General features: G+C 36.0%; 3 protein-coding genes across 4 annotated transcripts; 1 reads left to right on the top strand and 2 right to left on the bottom strand.

Annotated features, from left to right (window-relative positions):
• Positions 1 to 442: 442 nt before the first annotated feature.
• On the top strand, positions 443 to 4,856 carry LOC107875523 (protein TOC75-3, chloroplastic). The gene is made up of 7 exons (XM_016722272.2): positions 443 to 1,672; positions 2,123 to 2,344; positions 2,441 to 2,548; positions 2,655 to 2,846; positions 3,338 to 3,586; positions 3,939 to 4,193; positions 4,279 to 4,856. The coding sequence occupies exons 1-7, from the start codon at positions 521 to 523 to the stop codon at positions 4,516 to 4,518; spliced, it is 2,418 nt and encodes an 805-aa protein (XP_016577758.1). The 5' UTR covers positions 443 to 520; the 3' UTR covers positions 4,519 to 4,856.
• Positions 4,857 to 6,621: 1,765 nt separating this feature from the next.
• LOC107875524 (transcription factor PCL1) lies at positions 6,622 to 9,863 on the bottom strand. Of its 2 annotated transcripts, none has more exons than XM_016722274.2 (2): positions 8,769 to 9,863; positions 6,622 to 7,367 (listed from the first exon to the last, which is right to left on the bottom strand). In XM_016722274.2, exon 1 carries the CDS (start codon positions 9,663 to 9,665, stop codon positions 8,784 to 8,786), a length of 882 nt encoding a protein of 293 aa, XP_016577760.1. In that variant the 5' UTR covers positions 9,666 to 9,863; the 3' UTR covers positions 6,622 to 7,367; positions 8,769 to 8,783. The 2 variants fall into 2 exon arrangements, with proteins under 2 accessions (XP_016577760.1, XP_016577759.1); XM_016722273.2 differs by having other exon boundaries at positions 6,622 to 7,362.
• A 2,411-nt stretch (positions 9,864 to 12,274) lies between these two features.
• Positions 12,275 to 19,642, bottom strand: LOC107875525 (pumilio homolog 2-like). Its single transcript, XM_016722275.2, has 10 exons — positions 18,661 to 19,642; positions 16,684 to 17,116; positions 15,595 to 16,582; positions 15,340 to 15,481; positions 15,125 to 15,232; positions 14,627 to 14,839; positions 14,438 to 14,548; positions 13,575 to 13,769; positions 12,856 to 13,030; positions 12,275 to 12,765 (listed from the first exon to the last, which is right to left on the bottom strand). Exons 1-10 carry the CDS (start codon positions 19,252 to 19,254, stop codon positions 12,728 to 12,730), a joined length of 2,997 nt encoding a protein of 998 aa, XP_016577761.2. The 5' UTR covers positions 19,255 to 19,642; the 3' UTR covers positions 12,275 to 12,727.
• Positions 19,643 to 21,623: the final 1,981 nt, after the last annotated feature.

Genomic DNA, 21,623 nt, shown 5'->3' with positions numbered 1-21,623 from the left:
ATGCTGAATTGGTGCAACAGGTGATATCTTATAAGAGAGATCAAGAATCGATTTCTCTTGTCAACTTTTTAGTCGATGTAATATGATTTACATTTTTTGAGTTGTTTTTGAACTATTATACATGAATGGACTTAGTCAATGTACACCCAAAAGATAGCGGCTGTCAGTTAAAAAAAAATAAAAAAATTGGCTACAATTTAGTTTGTAGCATCACATGTTGTCACAAGTTATTGATCATTTTTAGTCGAGCATTCATTTTCATTTTTCAGGGTTACTATATACAAGGACGACCAATGTAAAATCCTGTCATTTTAATTTTGATGGGCCTCAAAATTTCAACTTTGATTCGCGGGCCTAGATTCAATCACATTGATTGGACAGTGAAAAAGCCCACCCAATAGCACAATCGGGTCCAAATCCACCCTGAAATATATCGTAATCTTCCACTCAGTACCCACTTTCTTTTCAACAGTGTTGAAAAGTACCACCTCGATTTCTTCACTCTCCATTATCCTCTACAATGGCGTCCATCGCCGCCCCTGGTCTCGCCGCTATCTCCGTCAACTGTCGCCGCCTCAATTCCTCCGCCGACGCAACTGCAACCGCTGGTACTTCCGTTACTGCTGCTTCGCTCAAATTACCGACATTCTCCTCTTCCCAAAACCCTAAACCCTCAAAACCCCGTGATAATTCCAACGTTTTTGCTTCGAAAAAGCTGAACAATGTTGCGAAAACCTCCGCGGTTATTGGTGCTGGACTCTACGCGCTCTCTAGTGGTGTGCCTAATGTTCTGCTCGGTGGGAATGGTGGTGGTGGATCCGGAGGAATTGGTTCTGGAGGTGGCGGAGGTGGCGGAGGAGGTGATTTCTGGTCGAAGATTTTCTCTCCTGCAGCGATTGCAGGAGAAGAGGAATCACCGGAATGGGATCCGCATGGATTGCCGGCGAATATTGCGGTACAGCTGAACAAACTCAGTGGGTTTAAGAAGTACAAGGTTTCCGATATCCTTTTCTTTGACCGACGTCGCGGGTCAACAGTTGGGACGGAGGATTCCTTCTTCGAGATGTTGTCGTTAAGGCCGGGTGGGGTGTACACAAAGGCGCAGCTCCAGAAAGAGCTGGAAACCCTAGCAACCAGTGGAATGTTCGAGAAGGTTGATCTTGATGCGAAGACTAATGCTGACGGGACAATAGCGGTTACTATATCCTTCCTGGAAAGCACTTGGCAGTCAGCTGATAGATTTAGGTGTATTAACGTGGGGTTAATGCCACAGACGAAACCGATTGAGATGGATGCAGACATGACAGAGAAGGAGAAATTGGCGTATTTTAATAGCCAGGAGCAGGATTATAAGAGGAGGATTGAAAGGTCTAGGCCATGTTTGTTGCCGGTGTCAGTACAAAGGGAGATTTTGCAGATGTTGAAGGAGAAAGGGACAGTTAGTGCTAGGTTGTTGCAGAAGATTAGGGATAAAGTGCAGCAGTGGTATCATGACAATGGGTATGCGTGTGCTCAAGTAGTGAATTTTGGGAATTTGAATACGAAGGAGGTTGTTTGTGAGGTGGTGGAAGGGGATATTACTCAAATGGTCATTCAGTTTCAGGATAAGCTGGGCAATGTATGTGAAGGCAACACTCAGTATCCGGTTGTTCGGAGAGAATTGCCTAGGCAGGTAAGCAGGATTTTCATTCTTTAATGTAATGGACTTCGTTAGAATTTTCAATTTAATGCAATGGACTTCGTTAGAATTTTCAATTTAATGCAATGGACTTCGTTAGAATTTGCAATTCAGTTGGTTGGAGGGAAAAAAATTGCATCTTTCTGAAATGCTATGAGGTTTGGTTCCTATGTTGCATTTTGTTAGTATCGTTATATTTATAGAAGGAATGACTGTTTCACTACATGCCAGAGCTGAGTGAGAGTTATGCATGTTATGCTTTTGAATTGCTAGCTTTCCTTCATTGGATTGCTTTCAATTTTGTTTAGTTTGATTCACTAATAAGCATAAATTTGATGAATGTATAGTCATTGTTGTTGCGTAAATTCTACTCTTTATGTGCTGGTATGCACTGAAATCTTCAATCTGGGATTAGCGTGGCTCTAATAATGTGTGATACTTTAGCTTCGTCAAGGGAGAGTATTCAACATTGAAGCTGGAAAACAAGCTTTGAGAAATATAAACTCTCTAGCCCTCTTTTCTAATATTGAAGTCAACCCTCGGCCCGATGAAAAGAATGAGGGAGGGATAATTGTTGAAATTAAGCTCAAGGAATTGGAACAGAAGTCAGCTGAAGTCAGTACTGAATGGAGCATTGTCCCAGGACGTGGAGGTCGCCCCACACTGGTACACTATTAAACATCTGAACTGCACAGTTTTGTTGTGGATTATTAATGCTAGCCCACTGCTAAGCGCCTTCCTTTTCTGTATCATGGCATGCAGGCTTCAATTCAACCAGGTGGAACTGTTTCATTTGAGCATCGGAACCTTTACGGGCTCAATCGCTCAGTTCTTGGTTCAGTTACTACTAGTAACTTCCTCAATCCTCAGGTTATTTTTCCATTATGTTGTCATTGCTGATGCTTTTGGTTGTGTTATGCTGTCCTTTTGCAGTGCCTTACAAATTTGCATTGATCCAACCTAATCTTTTTTACAGGATGATCTTGCATTTAAGTTGGAGTATGTTCATCCTTATTTAGACGGTGTTTATAATCCTCGAAACCGTACACTCCGTGCTAGCTGCTTCAACAGCAGAAAGTTGAGTCCTGTCTTTACTGGGGGGCCTGGAGTAGATGAAGTTCCCCCTATATGGGTTGATCGCGCTGGACTTAAAGCCAACATTACTGAGGTATGCCAACATTGTATAACTGTGATGCATCTGGTCAACAGGTCTCCGTCATGAAGTGTTTGTCTGCTTTGTAGAGAACCTTTGTCACATTTGGTGGTTAATGACGAATTCAGTCAAAAAAAAGGATCTCATTCTTAGGTGCTTGATGACTTGTTAATATAATGGGACGTTTGTATTTATTTTTTTGATTAACCTTGGGAGTCGTATTTTTAGGGACAGTGTTGAGCTGTCTGTTTGATTACTAGCTGAATATTTGTACTGTCTCCAAGAAAATTGAGTTGAACATGGAACAATGGAGTTTTACTTGTTTGGGATTGATAAGAATTTTACAGAGATAATGTACCATATTTGATGCTTTTGGTTTATTTCGGGTTCACCTCTGAGTTAGTGGTATGGACTGCATACACTTTATCCTCTCCAGACCCCACTTTGTGGGAAATATACTGGGTATTTTGTTATTGATGATGCATTTAACCATTTGTTTGCTGCAGAATTTCACTCGTCAGAGTAAGTTCACTTATGGACTTGTGATGGAAGAAATAACAACACGTGATGAAAGCAGCCACATCGCTGCTCGTGGACAGAGGGTGTTGCCAAATGGTGGAATTAGTGCAGATGGACCTCCCACTACCCTTAGTGAAACTGGCATTGACCGCATGGCATTTTTACAAGCTAACATTACACGAGATAACACCAAGTTCGTAAATGGGACAATAGTTGGTGAGAGGAATGTGTTCCAGGTGAGATTAGCTTCTGTTTTCATTTGGTCTTCACTCGTTTGAGTTTGTTTTCCAAATCAAATTTTGAAGTAGCTCTTGAGCTTTCTTAATAAAAATTGTCATATCAACAACTGGTCTTGGATGGCTTTCATTGGGAAGTCATCTCATATGTTCCTCCAGAAGCAATTACTCAAACATCTAATAATTGACTGTTATCCATGCTCCATAGTTCCACATCCACTTACGTTTTAACCTATATTGCTACTTTGATAAGTCCTCTCACTCATGCTGAAGATGTACAAGATCTTGGATATAATTTCAGGTGACATTTCTTTTATGGATTCTAATATAGTTATTTAATATTGCGTTACAGGTCGATCAAGGACTTGGAATCGGCAGTAAGCTCCCTTTCTTTAACCGTCACCAGCTGACAATGACCCAGTTTATCCAGTTAAAGCAAGTTGAAGAAGGTGCTGGTAAGGCTCCACCACCTGTGCTAGTCCTCCATGGACACTATGGTGGATGTGTTGGAGATCTTCCCAGTTATGATGCTTTCACACTTGGGGGACCTTATTCAGTAAGGGGCTACAATATGGGAGAGATTGGTGCCGCTAGAAATATTGTTGAGGTATGTAAGGCTTCTTGTATCAAAGCTCTATGATGTGTGCGCTATTTTCTTTAATCTAATGAAATGGTTGCAATGCTTGCTGCAGTTGGCTGCTGAGCTGCGGATACCTGTTAGAAACACGCACGTGTATGCATTTGCAGAACATGGAAATGATCTCGGGTCTTCAAAAGACGTCAAAGGAAACCCAACAGAGGTCTATAGGAGGATGGGTCATGGCTCCTCATATGGTGTTGGTGTAAAACTAGGTCTAGTACGAGCAGAATATGCTGTTGACCACAATTCTGGAACTGGAGCAGTATTCTTCCGTTTTGGAGAGAGATTCTAGTTTCAGATTTCGTGGTCAACTTCTATTTTTGCAGCTAGTCAGCTCTACATAGTTTCATGAGTTAAGAACTGCACACCACGGCTCTCAGTTTGGCATTCAGTTCTCTCTAAACGATGTTTGGTAAAATATCGGCTATGATTATGTTTAGAACCTTATTTAAGGTGAGTGTTCTCGTGTTTCCAGAAAATGTAACATAAAAAATTGTGCATTCTTGTGTCCCATATTACCAGGGTTAATTGGGATTACTTGTATTAGGATTAGTTGTTTCGGAATTACTTTTTAGTGATTGTTTGGTTTGTAGTACGTACTAAAAATAATAATAATATGCATTGCAATCAGTTGTATGAGTTATTAGTTATTTTGGTATTATTTTTTAGTGATTGTTTGGTTTATAGTACGTACTAAAAATAATATGCATTTTCTTTTTAAGAATAGCTAGTTTGTTTATAGAATTATCTTTCATTTTATTTAGCTTAATTATTTTCCTTCATATTAAACTGTGCAAAAGAAATTAAAAAATTATTAATTTTTTTTAACTTTATTATTTTCTCTTTCCTAAAAATACATGTTAAGAAATTTATGTTGAAATTTTTTAAACGTGTATGAAGTTTTAATATTTTATGTTATATTACTTATTTTATCCTAAATTTTACAAAATGTTGATAATCTCATTTTTTTTGTCAATAAAAAATATGAAAAAGAATTACTCTCATTTTTTATTATTTAGTATCATTAATATTTGGAGAGTCGAATTATATTTTTTTTTTAAAAAAATATTTTTAACTAAATATAAAAAATAATTTTTTTATTTAATAATTAAGCATGTGTTAAGTTAGAAAGGAAATGTCAAGATATTTTAATTATATGTCTATGATAAATTTGTTAGTAAAAATGAAAATTTGAAATAAGGTTAATAAATATATCTACAAAATAGAAAGACAATAAACTCTTTTGAATTTAAGTGTATAAATAGTAGAAGTTTTTATGGTGTTACTATCATTTTTTTCGTAGCTTTTAATAAAGGTTGTATAATTGTTCAAATTTAACAAATGGATAAAAATTTGTAGAGTAACTAAAATTTAAATTTGAGATAAAATTGACAAAAAAAATTAATGTGAGGACTATTAAAATCTCACATTCTCTCTTATATATAGTAGTAAAGTAATATATATATATATGAAAAGTGATAATCAAGGATTTGGAAGGTAATTATGTCTTTTCATGAATTTATCCTAAGGATTATTTTAGGGTGAAATTGTTATACTACCAAATGTATGAATAACTTATTCCGGTACTATTTATTAATACCGAAATAAGTTATCTCGAATTAAGCAACCAAACGAAGTACCAAAATTTCTATCCCGCGATTATTATTTTATCCAAAATTTTAATCCCGGTAATAAGTTCTGGCATTTTTATTGTCAGTGCTGAAGGAGGTCAAATACACTTGCAATAATTGAACAGATTGAGAATTGGTTCCATACTTTAATCAGGGTGGCTGGATTCGTACAGATTAATTTGTGTAATATACTTGTATCACAAGTGAAACCATTAAAGTCAATTAGATCCGTGTTAACATCCTATAAACTGACTGAGCTTAAATGAAAACACTAGGAAAGCAAAGACTGCAAGCTCAGCTCGACTTATGTGACACTATTGTAGTAATAATAATGTAATTACAATTTTTCTATTTCACCTTAAATTAGATGATTTATAGCCAGTTTCTATTTCTATTTTGATTGACAGTTAAAAATACATTTTAACTGACTAGAATAGAAGGGAGAAGAGACTTTAGCAAGGGAGTTCTCTGCTTCCATGAATGTTGCAAAAGAAATTGTCAGAAGTTCACTGTTTTTCACTTTTAAGAGTTGCACAACAGCTTAATAGACAACAATACTGCATATACAGCTTCAACATAAGACCTGTAAATTCCATAATCAATTGCCTCATACAATTGAGGAATCAAATCATCTTTCCTACTCCAAGGATTCTGGTTGTTCGTCAACACTAGTGTATAGAAAGCATCATCTTAATATAAGACGTAAAACGCCAACTGTATTAGCAGATTATGTGGAATAATAGAACGCTGTTCAAGGGAAAAAATTGAGAACAAACGATTTCACCAAATATTATTCAAAGAATAACAAAGTAAATACAACTTGAGCTGCCGAAGTTAATTTCAAACTCTTGAATACACAAGATAAAGAGTATAAACAGAATCTTACATCAGCGGGATAGGGCTGCTGAATTTTACCTACTCAGTATTGTTTGAGAGGGGAAAAAGTGCAAACCAGACGCATTGACTAAATGATAGTTCATACAAGCATAGTACACATATACATACGAATAACCAATGTACGGAAAGACATCTGTCATAATAGAAGCTCCAAAGCAGGACTAATGGAACCAGCAAAGTCATCAATAGTTCTCACAGATTAATCCCATATTACTTCAGTCGCAAATGTAGATGAGATGAAGAAATATATGCAACAAATATGAAGAAGATAAAGCCCATATAGTAGGGAGAAAAGGATGAAGATCAAAATACCCAAAATCTGTAGGGGCGGCTGACAACGTTTTGTATTACTGAGTCTGGAAATAAAGGTTCCACACACCCATTACTAGAAAAATTTCACGCCATTTATTATTCAAAGGACAGGTTGATGTTATACTACAACCAATTTGCTGCCTCTGTACGAAACAAACTTCAGAAAGAAGACCACTAAAATGCATCTTAATTAAACAGTCTTTCTGCTGTCCATCTCAAATTTGTCCCAGATTTTACCAGAGAACAACTCATGATATCTGCCATCATTCTTCCATGATCAAATGACATCTTCAGGTCTGCGCTGCAAATGAAGTTGCATTGGGAGCTATTCTACTTTAACTAAATGTTCAATAAGAGATAAGTACAAGTAATTAGGCATGCCATAAAATTTTCCAGTATGCATAGAATGCTGGCTCTGGTCTGTGAAAGCATCTCTGTTCATCAGAAATAGAAACCCAAGAAATATGCTTAGCATGAATAATGAAGCTCTCATTAACTTACTAGTCCGCCCATCTTTGTTTTGCACCAATTCAAAAGAATTGGAAAAGAAGTTACTTTTAATATTTACTTTAGAGCTGCAGAGCAGAAATACTCACCAACACAATCTGTACTGGGCAAAAATATCTTTTAATGTCAATAATCTCTCATTTAGTTATGACTGAGACCACTTTTGCCAGATTACTTCCAGATAAAATGGTCAATTGTCCCAAACCCTCTTTAGAAGCAGTCTACTTAAAGTCCTACAGCCAAAAAATGAAATATGCAAGCTATCCTAGTAAAGTTTATCAGGGTTATTAAGTTTCACAACTGAATGCACTAAAAGACCACGACAGTGAGCAGTACACAAGATCTATGAATTACAAGTAACAGCGAGATCCTATGTTGCTTTCTCCCATTTCTAGGAAAATCATGGATTCGCCTCCAATTCATATACGAAGAGAGTGTCTGAACACGAACATGTAAATCACAGCACTGACCAATACACAAGGAAAATGTGAAGTACATATATTATTCTATGAGTTCTTCTGTTATGTTAGAAGATCTTACGAGTTAAGAACCTACAATCAGAAACAAAGAGCTAACAGGAATGCTATGGAAGCAAGTATAGCTTTTGTCAGGAGACATTTTAGACTAGCTATAAAGCTTGAGATTTAGTAAACTTTTAGTTCTAGAGATCTTTTAATTTGCTTCAAAAGACAAATGATTCAGCATTGGAATTATAAGGGAGTGGAACTGTTAAAGCAATCATATAGCCAACAGAACAAGTTTGGGATATAGGTACAGTTGATTGTTTGATTACTGGATAGATTACAACAACAACAACATAACCAGTGTATTCCCACAAACTGGGGTTTGGGGAGGGTAGAGTGTCCGCAGTTCATACCGCTACCGCTACCTCAGATGAAGTAGAGAGCCTGTTTTCGATAGACCCCCAGCTCAGGACATTTGATTGATTGATTGATGCAAATTTAATTTCTTTACCAATTGCCAAAATAATTGAGGGGCAAGAGGTTTAGACGCTCTAACTCGTATTTCTAGTTGTAAACTACCTAGTCAAACTTCTGATAAACTTAAATCATTATTCAGCCCTCTACAAGCAGTAATTAAGTTCGGAAATCGATTAAAAAAATCATCTTTTTTCTAAAATATGCTCAAATAAACACTTCAGGACTTATCAGCTCGTACAGTTAAAGGATCTTACCCCAGCTTTCTAGAGCTAATTATCATTGGAAGCAACAGGATGATAGTAACCAAAATTATACGGATGATGAAATCCAGCTGGCGGTCCACCTGCGTAACCAACAGGCATGCCTACATGTCCTCCATTTGTCATTCCCATCATCATTGGCATCGGCATCATTTGCGGTTGGTACGGCATCATAGTTGGCATTCCCATATGACCATTAGTATTGTGCGGGTGACAACTCTCACTAGACTCACGCAAACTCTGAGGCGTCGCCCCCCTGGAAGTACACAAATGATCAGGCGACGAAGAAGGCTCCTCGTTCGACTGCATTCTCTTCGTAAACAATCTGTACTTCTGTAAATGACTTGCAACATTTTCTCGTGTCAATCCTCCCACATTCATAAGCTGCATAATCGTCTTTGGCACCGCATTTTTAATACCTAAATGCGCTACCACTTCAATAAAACGCTTATGTAACTGCGGCGTCCACACAAGCCTAGGCCGCTTTACAGTCTCAAATTTCTCGCTACACAAGGCAGAATCAGCATCAGCCGCCTCATCAGTTCCTCCAGATTCAACTCTTCGAAGCTTCTTCGGGTCGGATCCTTGTCTTACCAGATCCGTTTCATCTCTTTCCGTTACAGTTTCTTCTCTATTCATTGAAGCCATATCCTGTGAGTGCCATCTCTGTAGAGAAGCAAACGTATTCTGCGAAGCGCGATTCACATCGTTCATAGTCTTTGATGATTCCGGCGAGATTCTGAACGCATGAGCAAGTTCCGACGGAATTAACTGCAAAGTCAACGGCGTTAGATCATCGGCGCTGGGAAGTCCAGCTTCCCAGAGAAGTCTGTCATCGTTAACGCCGTTAGAATCATAGTCGGTAAGCTTTGTAACTACTTCTTCACCCATGGTGACGATAACTGTGAGTGTACAATTAAATCTTCTGTGAGTACAATCTTTTTTGCTGTTCAATGGAAGAGGCGAAGAAGATGAGGGAAATGGGAAAGCGATGGGTGGTCGAAAATAGAAATAAATTAGGGGAAAGGTCCATATGTAAGTGTAATAAAAAGTACGGTATAATATCTGATGGCAAAGTGGCACTGGTCCAGTACGAGTATGATTGCCAGCGTGGATGGCTTTACTAGATATTTCTCATCTGTTCCAAAATTAACGTTTTTTTCTCCTGCACCTCAATTAATAAATATCACGTAATTTTTTTTTCATCAAAGCTCAAATATATAAAAAGAAATCACCTAATATTTATTTATATTATAAGTTAAATTCGAAACTTCATCCCACTTTATTGAACCATTACCTTCAAGAATCGAAAACTCATATAATTGAGCCCGTTTGGATCGAATTTAAAAAATAACTTTTTAGTTTAAGTGATTAAAAGTTTAAAACAAGTGTTTAGAAATTAAACAGATAAGTGTTTGGATAAAAATGTTGAAACTGAAAAAAATTGTTAATGTTGATAAATAAATGATGTTCAACACTTTTTTGTTGTTAAACTGACTTAAATGTCCTTAAAGTTGTTAACACAATAAATAAGGTGAATTACTTATAGTTTTTAAATATAAAATAAAATTTTTGAACAAATCTATGATTTAATGAAGTATTCGATGAAAATAAAGAAGAAAGATAAAGAGAAAATTGGAGGGAAGAGATGAAGCGAAGCGGCAAAAATAAGAGGAAAAAAATTATATATTAAGGGTTACAAATTTAACCGACTTTATAGAAAGAATGATTAGGATTTTCATTTAATACGTGATAATATTTCATTGGTTGAAAATTTAATTAATCAAAATCTATTAATCCACAAGGACTCTTTTGATATACCTCTTAAGAAATATATATAATGGCAATTTTACTACATGATTCTTTAAATATAATAAATTTAATATTTTAAACAATGCATTGTGAAATAACTATTAACAAAAATAAATTAATAATTATTAATAAATTATCTCTTAATTTTTTAATTTGAATAAGTAAAACTAAACATCTATAATAAAATGAACAATTAAAAATAAGCAAAAAACAATTTATTTGTTGGTCTAGTAGTCAGTAGATCATACATGCTGCTGAAGTTTTGAAGCGGAGAATGAAGAACTTTATGATTTTCTGTAATTTGTTATATTCAAATTACGGTTAAATTTAGAAGGTTTAGTCTCGAGATATAAAGAGTATTATTGTTAATTAATAAAAGTACGAACTTTTTAGAATGAAACGTTTTTATGCACCAAAAACAGTAGTGCCATTAGTTTGTAAAAACTTTTTTCTAACGTACGATAAATATTAAAGTTGCCACTATTTGCTCTTTTTTAATATACTAGATACTTTCGTTGCACTTTGTCATATATTTTACTTTATAAAAAATTGACCTCACCTAAAAGAAAAGATTCTCACATTATCCAGAATCAACTGTCTTATTTATTTTACTCTTTTTTTAAACCATGTAATTAACGTCACGTTCACAATGAACTCATTTCCAATAAAACAACTACAAGTTGGCCGAATACTTCCAATTATTATATTAAAAATTGTAATGACGATTGACGAAGCTCAGGAGCAGGTAGTGCTTTTTATTTTATTAATTTACACCGAATTCCACCAACAAAATGCGAAAACAATAAGTCCACAATTTACTCCGAATTATGTACCTCTTTATCCTACTAAACAAACAATCCTTAAGAGTAAGTTACCACCTATACTCATTATAATTCCATGGATAAGTTCGAGGAAAAATGAAGCATACAGACATTATCCTATCCTTGATAAGGTAGAGACCAGGTTTGGAAGAAAACCACAAACTCAAAACTGTATGAATTAGTTAATAAACAAAGTGTAATTAGATTTGCTTATCAATTATGGATTAGTCCATTTATATCAAAAAATACAACTACAATTATGAGCTTTTCAACTTTTCCATTGAATATCTTCATTCACTCACAACTTCCTATGTATCCACTTGACATGATCAATCAACTACACCTCGATATCAAAACCAACACACAATAACTTATACTTACTCCTTTCAACTACTAATTTCTCACAAATAATCTACACTTATAATTTTTAGGGGATAAAGATAATCTACACTTCTCTTTTTAGTAATGTTAATAAAATTTAGAGACTTGAAAACTAGAGATGTTTTTAATTCCCCCCTACTACCTAAGCAAAAGTACAATAACAATAGCTTAATTCCAACAAATTTAGGCCGGGCCGATCTAGCAGAAAGTTTCCACGAGAAACGGACTGCAAACATCCTACCTTCCCTAAACCGCAACTAGTGGGATTACACCGGATATTTTGGTGTTGTAGACTTGCATAACTTGAAACAACCTTCCTTCGTATGATATTTGATAGACCTTTCTCTTCGTTACACCTTCCATCAATCATCAGATCGAACATAACCTAAAAACGGAATCTAATTTCCTCTTATACAACATTTTCATGAGAATATCCTACTAAATAAACCGTAAGCCAGTAACACAAACGAACATGGCAAATAAATCTAACATCATCAAAGCTGCAAGCAAAGCATGCATAAATATATATAAGGGAATGAGACATACTTGGCCATGATAGAACATTGTCAATACCATACATAAAAATTCTGGCTTCACCTAGAACATCAACAACTCTCGACATGGCAACATTTTGTACAGTCACGTTGATATATAAACTACCTCACCTTTTTATCATTTATACATCGTTTAGAGACTTGATTTTCCTCTGCGTGGCTATCAGGGATACTTGATATCCGAGCCTCAGCATACCTGATCCTATGTATAAAAGTCCAACTACACAATATACAGTTCTCTAGTACAAGCAACAACTTTATTTGCAATCAGCCCATACTGCCCTCAAAGAGAGTTCTGGAACCAGAGCACAAGATACGGGAGAAAATAAACGAAGAGAGGTAGCTCAAACTAGCCTCAGTCAGCTGTACAACTTGTTCCTATAAGCTAAGCAAGATTCGGAGACTGAGCAGCAATTCTTCGTTCTGCAACATTCAGAAGAGGAAATCATTCACTATCATAACAACAAAAAGATAGCAACGTTCTAGTCAAATGCAACCAGGCGAGCTGCTTACCTCCAGCTGCAACAAGTTTCTCAACACGAGCAACAATGTGCTTTCCATAAGTGTATTTCTTTAGAGCATTCAAGTGAACCTTTATTCTAGAAAGGATCAGCTCACGTTGCTGATCACTGCATGTTTCCAAAACTTTCTGTACAACATAATTTGCAAACTGATCTTTCATCATTGCCTGTTAAAAAGGGTAGAAAGTGAGAAAACAAAACAAACTGGGAGTAAAAAAAGACACTACACATTAAGATGAAATCAACCGGATACGTGAGATGCAAATGCAAGATTTGCAAACTTCAAAAGTGAAGCCTTAATGTAGTATCATAACCGGATGCACAAACTCGAATGGAGCTGACAAGAAAAGGTGAGAGCAAGTGAAACCAGTTCCTCAGAAAAAATGCAGTCTTGAAAAGTGAAGCCTCAACTTAGTATCATAAAGCAGTGAACAAAATCTAGTGGAGACGAGAAGAAAATGACGTGAAGATTATCAAGTCAAACCAGTTTTAAGGAAAAATGCAGACTTGAAAAGTTAAGCCATTAAATGGTTAACATAAGTGATATGGATTTGTTAATCCAAGGAGTGAAGTTATAACACATTAGAGGACAAAGAGGTCGGTAGCCAAGGAGACTTGTTGAACAATATTGAATAATTAGAACCTAACAATTATACACAACAATATTATGCTTATAACTAAGACTATAAATAAAATAAAGCTTAGACAAACCTGAAGAGGTTCATTTTCGTCAGTCGTGCCAAGCATCTCGTCCACCAAGAGCTGCCTTTCGCTGGCATCGCCAAATGCTAAACACTTCTCAACAACATTAGATGCAAACTTCTGCTGGCTCATTTGCACAATCTTCCCCGCTAGTTCCTTAATAATAGTAGAACGCTCGTGTGGCTTCCCATGCTCCAGTACATGCTGCCAGTGTTGCATTTAAAATGAAAAAAGGAAATATGTGTTGCTAAAGAACATAACATGGGCTGGATTCCAAAAATTGAGACGAACAGAGAGAACTTTTTGCCTCACTAAAGCCTAACGAATCCTTTAGCTAGAAAAAAGTAAAGGGAAGCAAGAAACGAAAGTTAGAGGTCTCGAAGATGGATTGGGAATAACTGCGATCTAAGATCCATATTTGCCATTATAAAGAAAGTACATTTGGTGCCAGTAAAGAAGCTAGGGAAATGTCCAAGGTAGTTAAGGTTTATCTACCCTTCCACATTGCTATACTCGGAGTCTGAGAGCGTGCCTTATTAGTCCTCCTTTTTGTCATTTATTGATGAGACAACATTTTCTCATACAATAAATAAAAGATATTAATTGGACAAGCACATCAAAATGCGCATTACTATTGATCTAGAACAAGTGACTCATGCCATTTCCACATCAAATTTATGAAACGGCTATATTGTGTGATTGTTCCATAATATAAAGTCAAGGAAATGAGAAGGAAAACAGATACATCGCGATACAGAAAATAACAATAGCTTGATACAAGAAATGACTAACACCAAGGATAAAAAATAGAAAATCTACAGCTGAGTAGGAGATTTGGGCGAAGCTTGCAGGTTATTCAGAAAAGTATATACCTGGATAACATAATTACCATATTGATCTTGTGCCAGCATGCTAACAGATCCCAAAATTTCTTCCATCACTTTACTTTGAGTCATTGGATCACTGCAGTGTTCCAATACTCTCTGCCAGATAATGAAAATTTTTCAAAACAAACCTCAAATGACTGAGATGAAAAGCTACTGCACACATTATTCATCTACCTGAATTACACGACAGCCATATGGATGCGTGGAGAGATTCACAACTTGACCAAAGAAAGTAGAGACAATAAATTGTATGTGTTCTTCTGGTACACATTCAATACACTTCTGGATGACATGATTCCCATTCTGATCTCGTACACAGCGCATGACATGACCATCGAGCTCCTCAACCATTTTAATCTTCTGGTCCACATCGACCACTTCTATCGCCTGCAAGTGAACCAAAATTTTGTTTTAGCGAAGGTTTGAACTCACAGAGGTCAGATACCTGGAAAGCAGCCCTATAATCAGCCAACTTGTACCTAAGAAGCCATATATCACACATCAGTCACTGGCAGAGAAAATATAAATCTCCAGTAACTATATAACATTGTTGCTTAGATTGTTGAACTTCTTTTGAACTATTTTATTGGGGGATAATTATCTTTTGAAACAAAGATAAAATGGAAACAATCTGCATAAGTATATCAAATATCATAATTCAGTTCTATGAACCTTCTGTATCACGCGGCAACCATACATCTGAAGGCTCAATGTTAATACATGGCTAAAGAGCTTGCTAGCCAACTCTCTCCTCTGAGATGCCATTCCATGTTCAAAAAACTGAAAAGGAAGCTTCAGAATCAGTCTAAGCAAAACACTCTAGAGAGCTCAAGACAGAGGATCATCATCCACCTCCCAATCCAAACTGAAACCGAAATGACACATACCTTCTGGACTACATAATTACCAAAAACATCAGTCATTAAAGTAAGAGCTTGGGGATTAATTTCCTGGAAAACCATGTTTTTCTCCTCGGGGGTGGCCGTTTCCAGTTTTTGTTGGATGAACCGGCTACCATACTGATCCGCACTGATTGTAGGTGATATAGAGAAATTTAGAATCAATTCTAGTTAACTTACTAATAAATAGGAGCAGTTCTACTTTTTTTAAAAAAGAATTGCACAACAAAATGCACTAAATACCTGAACTCGACAACGTGACCAGCAATTTCTGAAAGCTCAAAACACCTGGTCTTATTACTCTTGAACTCTTCCAATAGAGAGGAAGTAAAGTTGTTTTCCATGTTATCCAAGTGCCATGATCCTATTACACCTGAAGTCATGTTTCTCATTGCACCTGGGAACCTCATATTGTAATCATTGTGCCTCATTGGACTACCAGGACCGACTGGAGAGTTTGGAACGACAGGACTTGCCAAAGGACTTCCAGGATATGATAAACCGACTCCAAATGCAGGATTACCATAATAGCCATGATGACTTGAACCACTAGTCTTACTGTTAAGTGGAGCACCATATTGTGACTTCGGAGATAGTGCATTACCAAGATAAGCTTTCTGAAGCAAGTCCACATAGGAATTGCCCATGTAATTCCTATCCATGGAAGGATCATTAAGTGCGGCAACATGAGCAACATATTCAGCTGTCAAGTACTGAAGATACATAGGATCCACGAAGGATGCCTGTAAGGCACTCCCAGCCATTTGATTTCCCATTCTGCTGAGATTCTGCTCTGAGACCCCAGAGCTCAAATGAGATGCCCCTAGCATCCGAGAGTCCAATCCAGGTAGAGCCATTGCAGAAGCAGCAGCAGCATTTTCAAACAAAGGAGGCAGATTATAGTTGCCAAGGTGGCCTGTTAATGGATTGATGGAATGACTACCTAAACCATAATTGGAAGAACTATCCACATGCGGATATTGAGAAAGCACACCACCTCCACCATTCAATGTGGATGTTTGAGATCCTTTGACGTAGGAATTATTAGAGGCAAAGGTAGATTTATGCAGATCCTCTTGGAGGTTAGAACTGTTAAGGTCTGACCGTGCACTGTTTCCGGCACCAGTGTCAGCATACGGTCCTTTTGCAGAGTGAGATTTAGAAGACATATTGAACTGTGCAGATTCTGATCTCTTCAGATATGCATGCTGCTTAGCATTTTTCTGACTACCTGTAAACATGTAACAATAGTATTTGGTAACAATCATCATATAAGAATATTATTTGGTGATAAGCATTGTGTTCATTCTGGAAGATCTGTATCTAACATACCATTTGAAAGATTCATGCTAGACAAAGCAGCAAGCAGATCTGCAGACTCCGTGGTGTGAGGAACACCATTAAATGAATTTGGACTATTAACACTCCTCTTCTCAGAAGTGGCTACCCTTCCTCCCCCGATAGGAGTGAGGGAAGGGCTAGGAGCCCTAGCAATGCGCTGGGGATCAGGAGTAGTGCTTCTTGATAAGGAAGCCCCCAAAGCAGCAGCATATGTAAAGGAAGTAGGCGCTCCAACATGTTGAGCAGCAGATGAGCCTTGTCCATTAGATGCTGGCCTTAAAGGATCTGAAGTTGAAAACTCATGACGGAGGTGAGACAGCTCGGCTTCTGCTGAACCCAAGCCATCACTGCTTTCATCAAAAGCATTACGGCTAGCTGGTCGTGAAGGGGGGCCAGGAGCAGGAGACACACGGCTCAAGTCATCCTGGAGTAACATGATTTATAACCATCAGAATGGTCATTTCAAAAAGAAAAAAAAAATCTTGAGAAAAACTGTAACACTTTCTATTGCAGAAACCTAAGGGTGCTTATCACCTTGCAGCTAGAAGGTTCTGCTACCTAACAGATGATAACATCTATCTCAATGTTTCAAAACGGGAAAAAAAGTTAACAAGAAACAGCTATATCAGCATAAGAGTGACATATTACGATGAATCAGATGAAAAGAAGCAGCCAGTTAGAATTTCTCCATTTCATTCTAAAAGTTATACTTAACTAGATACTGTGAATTACCAAGACTTCCCTTTATGCGCTACGAAAACTTAAGTTATGTATTCAGGTAAATAAATCCCAGAAAGAGAGGAAATAGAGATCACACGTCACCAAGCACAAAACGGATGCAAACATGGGAAGGACAAAACATGGCCGGATGTAATTACAGAAGGAGCACAGAAAATTTCAACTGTTCAGCCAGTAAGGTTAGAAGAAAACACGATTTTGGAAATCAGAGCGATTTTAAAATATTGAGTTGAAGTAGACGGAGTAAAGGTGAAATCAGCATGACTGGACCAGATAGATCTTAATAAAAATAAAAACTATCAACTAATCATTCCACTTATTCCTCGGCCAATTTAGAAGAGACACAACATACTACCAGTACATCGACGAAACAAATATATAATAAAAGCTTCACATGTTCATACCCACTAAGCAATGAACGCAGTCATGATTTTCAAGTTATCATTTGTTATTACACTCTTCTGTGTTTATCATGCCAGTGCAAAAACCAGTATCATCTACAGAAACATACTATACTAATTTTTGCAATTATATGTAGTCGCTTGATTCTTTAAGGACTGTAGAATGAGAAGAAACAAAAAAGAGAACTATCAATAGCAGAATTGCCTTCAGACACATAAATGCCTAATCTTTTCATCATCACAATTAAATGATTGAGTAATTGGAGTTGTGAATCTATCAAAATATTTAACAAACAAATGGTTTAACAGAGACAGAAATGAAAAAAGTCTACTTTCTAATGCACAAATATATGCAAAATATTTCAAGCTATGAATGCTACCATGAACTCATACAACCATAGAACATTATACTCCAGTTTACTAGAATAGCAAGATAACGAGTTTTACAAATTTGGAATCTCAAATCATGCCTAAATACCGCCAGAAACTTGGAAGACAGCTGTTTCCTTCTATTTTAAAAACATACAACTTTGGCCAGTAAAATTAACAAGACTAATTACAACAACATACCCAGTGTACCTTCTATTTCAAAAACATACAGCTTTGGCCAGTAAAATTAACAAGACTAATTACAACAACATACCCCGTGTAATCCCACAAAATGAGGGAGGATAGAGTGTACGCAAACCTTACCCCTACCTCAAATTAACAATACTAATTCTCACAAAAAAAAAATCCTACTATTCAAAGCATTAGATACCTCATTATGGAAGAAACACATCCATTAATCAAAGTTCAATTTGAAACTAACAAAGTTTCATGTGTGCACCTGAAATATTTCAGCTATGCTCTTCTGTTTACTACCTAGTCCTAATCCTTGCAACCCAATCAGGCCATCACCACCCCACTCTACTGAACCCTGCAGTTTATCCGACTCATTCTCCGCCTCCGCCTTTTTCCCATTAAACCCCGGAGGCATAGCAAATAGTGACCTCCCACTACTACTCCCATTATCATTCTTGTTCACTTTCCTCCTATCCCCAATAGCAGAACTCCCTCCACCTTGCATCCTCTGTGCAAACCTCCAATCCTCCTTAGACATCAAAGGTGGAGGCAACCTAGGATTAAGGTTCACGTTCGAGTAATAATACGATAAATAAGCAGGATCAGACCTAAGTTCCTCTTCAGACATAAACCCATTATTGTTAAACAATCCACCTACTGCACTTAAAGAACCTTCAACAGTAGGTGGAGCTGACCCACTTCTATACAAATTTAGCTCGTTTTCACGATCATCATCAACCTCTTTTCGCCTTTGTTCACGCAGTAAAAATCCTATCTCTTTATCAAACTCATCTCCAAATGAATTCTCATTGTTTCCATTGCTGCCCAGCATTGCTGTTGGTCCAAATTCAGACAACATCCTTCTCAACAACAAAAAAAAAACTTAATTCATACCCTTAACAAAATGAAGAAATAATTAATACCCACAAACCCTAACAACCCAAGAAAGCTAAAAAGATCAAAACTTTATTACAAAAACACCAAAAAACCAAAACCCACATACAAAAAAGTGTAAAAAAAATCAAAGATTCAATTCAAGAAAATCCAATCTTTGATCATCTAACTCCATGAAAGTTTATATTATGTATAAATATTGAGATATTGAAAGCGGTGGTGAGAGGGGTTGTGGGAGAGTTTATTGAAAATGTTTTTGTGGGGAAAAGAGAGAAAAAAAGAGAAAGTGATAGAGGATGAAAAATTCAATCTTTGCGGCGAATTGTAGTTATAAGGTAGTTTTAGGGTTTTGTTTTTCAATACCTATACAACAGGAGGATTAAATCCAACGGAGTACAAAATTTTTTTGATTATTTTTCCTTTTTTGCTCTTGCAAATTTTCACACAACATATTGAATATTATAAAATTATAAATTAATTTGATATATTTTATATGTATTTAATTTAAAATTATCTCAAATCAAAGGACGAAGAATATTTAAAAATAATTTATTTTATTTTTTCAAAATAAAAATAAGATATACGTACGTTCTATCATTCCCAGCTTTATTTTTGAAACTACACTAATATAATTGTTGTCGTTATTCGTTAGTTTAATTTTAGAAGATTCAATCCCTTTTAATATTTTTTAACTTGGAAATAAATTAAAATTAGATAAATAATTAAATTAAAAAGGAAGAAACATGGGAGTACATGAACTAAAAATTATTTTACCATTAACAAAGAGTAATTAAATTACCTTTCCTTAATTATAGGGACTTAATTGACCAAAGTGAAAAAAAGAAAATAATTATTGAGAGTGTAGGACAATGATGTTTGTCTGCCTCGTGTTCTTTAGAAGAATCTGAAGATGACACGTTTACACATTAGATTCGGTACAACTAAAAATCTGTCCTTTGTTTTTTTAACCAAACACTGCCTTAACCAGTTAAAATCTAACAAATGGATTCTTGTGGTAAGTTAATATTTCTGTAAAAATCTAGTCTTTAATTCCTAATTTAGAAAAAAAGAGTTTGGTTTTTTAGGTTTAATTGCTAAGTATGGGATCCTGGCACTGGCAGGCAGCTAGTTCGATTTCACTTTTTGGTTTTATATTTGGGCACAGTGTAGCTGATATGGTAAATATCAATTTTAGGTCTTTCCTCTGTTCAATGTACTAAAGTGATTATTGTTAAGTTGGATATATTAGATAAAATTAGTTATATTTATTAGATATTAAATATTATGTTATTTAATATTGGAGGGAGATGATTAGGTATGATATGGAGCAGTTACAAGTTACGGAGGATATAACTCTCGATAGAAAGGTGTGGAGAATGCAGATTAGGGTAGAGGGTTAGGGGTAGAAGTGCGTCGGTAATAGTAGGAGAGCGTTCTTTTGTGTCTGGAGCTTCTTGTTTGTAGTGTTGTGGCTGTAGTATTATCTTGTAATTAGCGGTATTAGTTTATTTTGCATATCATATTAGTTTATATGAACTTATCTTTTGTGTTTGTTACACTGTTGGTTTGTTTTGCGTACCGTACTAGTTTTTATGCACTTATCTTTTGTGTTTGTTATACTGTTATTGATCCTAAGCCGGGGGTCTACTGGAAACAGCCTCTCTACTTCACCTGAGGTAGTAGTATGGTTTGCGTACACTCTACTCTCCCCAGACACGAATACATTGGATATATTGTTGTTGTTGTTATTTAATTTTTAGTTGATAGAATTTTGAGAAAAGGGTCAAATTTACCATGCTATTTTTGAAAAATGGCTAATATATCTTTTTGTCATATTTTTTTGAGTAAATTTACCCTCGTTAGATTTTGGGGTCAAATTTACTCCTCTCCTTTAAAAAATTGATCCTTCATCATACTTTGGGGGGAAATTTATCCTTAATGTCATGCTTTGAGGTCATATTTATCCTCGTATTTAAGAAACTTTTCACATGTACTCTTCATTTAACAGAAAAGTTCAAATCAATATTAAATTGCTCATTTTTAAAATAAATAACACCCTAATCTAATTCGCACGATTTGACACATAAAAATACACAAGCAATATACTCCTCCCCTAGTTCTACTAGTCGAGTTTTTTCGACAAACAAAAATATGTTTCTTTCAACGTGCAATGCTGATAGATTGTGAATTTATTCAATATATAAAGCGTATAATTCATACATAGTAAATTCTGGTATTAATAATATAATTAATAACAAATGAATTAGCATGCTTAAAAGTTGTTCTCATTACATCAAGCTAAATAATGAATAAGAAATAATCTTAGTATAACTG

The sequence above is a fragment of the Capsicum annuum genome, chromosome 6 (assembly GCF_002878395.1).
Source record: "Capsicum annuum cultivar UCD-10X-F1 chromosome 6, UCD10Xv1.1, whole genome shotgun sequence".
Classification (NCBI taxonomy): Eukaryota; Viridiplantae; Streptophyta; class Magnoliopsida; order Solanales; family Solanaceae; genus Capsicum; species Capsicum annuum.
This window is presented reverse-complemented; position numbering and strand designations above follow the sequence as displayed.

What these genes read in the sequence shown, in the direction of transcription:
- LOC107875524 (XM_016722274.2), bottom strand. Translation starts at nt 9,665, where the DNA reads ATGGGTGAAGAAGTAGTTACAAAGCTTACCGACTATGATTCTAACGGC.
- LOC107875523 (XM_016722272.2), top strand. Translation starts at nt 521, where the DNA reads ATGGCGTCCATCGCCGCCCCTGGTCTCGCCGCTATCTCCGTCAACTGT. An exon ending in GGAGAGAATTGCCTAGGCAG is followed by an intron (nt 1,673 to 2,122) that starts GTAAGCAGGATT and finishes GTGATACTTTAG; the next exon opens with CTTCGTCAAGGGAGAGTATT. An exon ending in GTGAGAGGAATGTGTTCCAG is followed by an intron (nt 3,587 to 3,938) that starts GTGAGATTAGCT and finishes ATTGCGTTACAG; the next exon opens with GTCGATCAAGGACTTGGAAT.
- LOC107875525 (XM_016722275.2), bottom strand. Translation starts at nt 19,254, where the DNA reads ATGTTGTCTGAATTTGGACCAACAGCAATGCTGGGCAGCAATGGAAAC. An exon ending in GTTGCCGCGTGATACAGAAG is followed by an intron (nt 14,840 to 15,124) that starts GTTCATAGAACT and finishes GTTCACTTGCAG; the next exon opens with GCGATAGAAGTGGTCGATGT. An exon ending in ATGGTAATTATGTTATCCAG is followed by an intron (nt 13,770 to 14,437) that starts GTATATACTTTT and finishes CAACACTGGCAG; the next exon opens with CATGTACTGGAGCATGGGAA.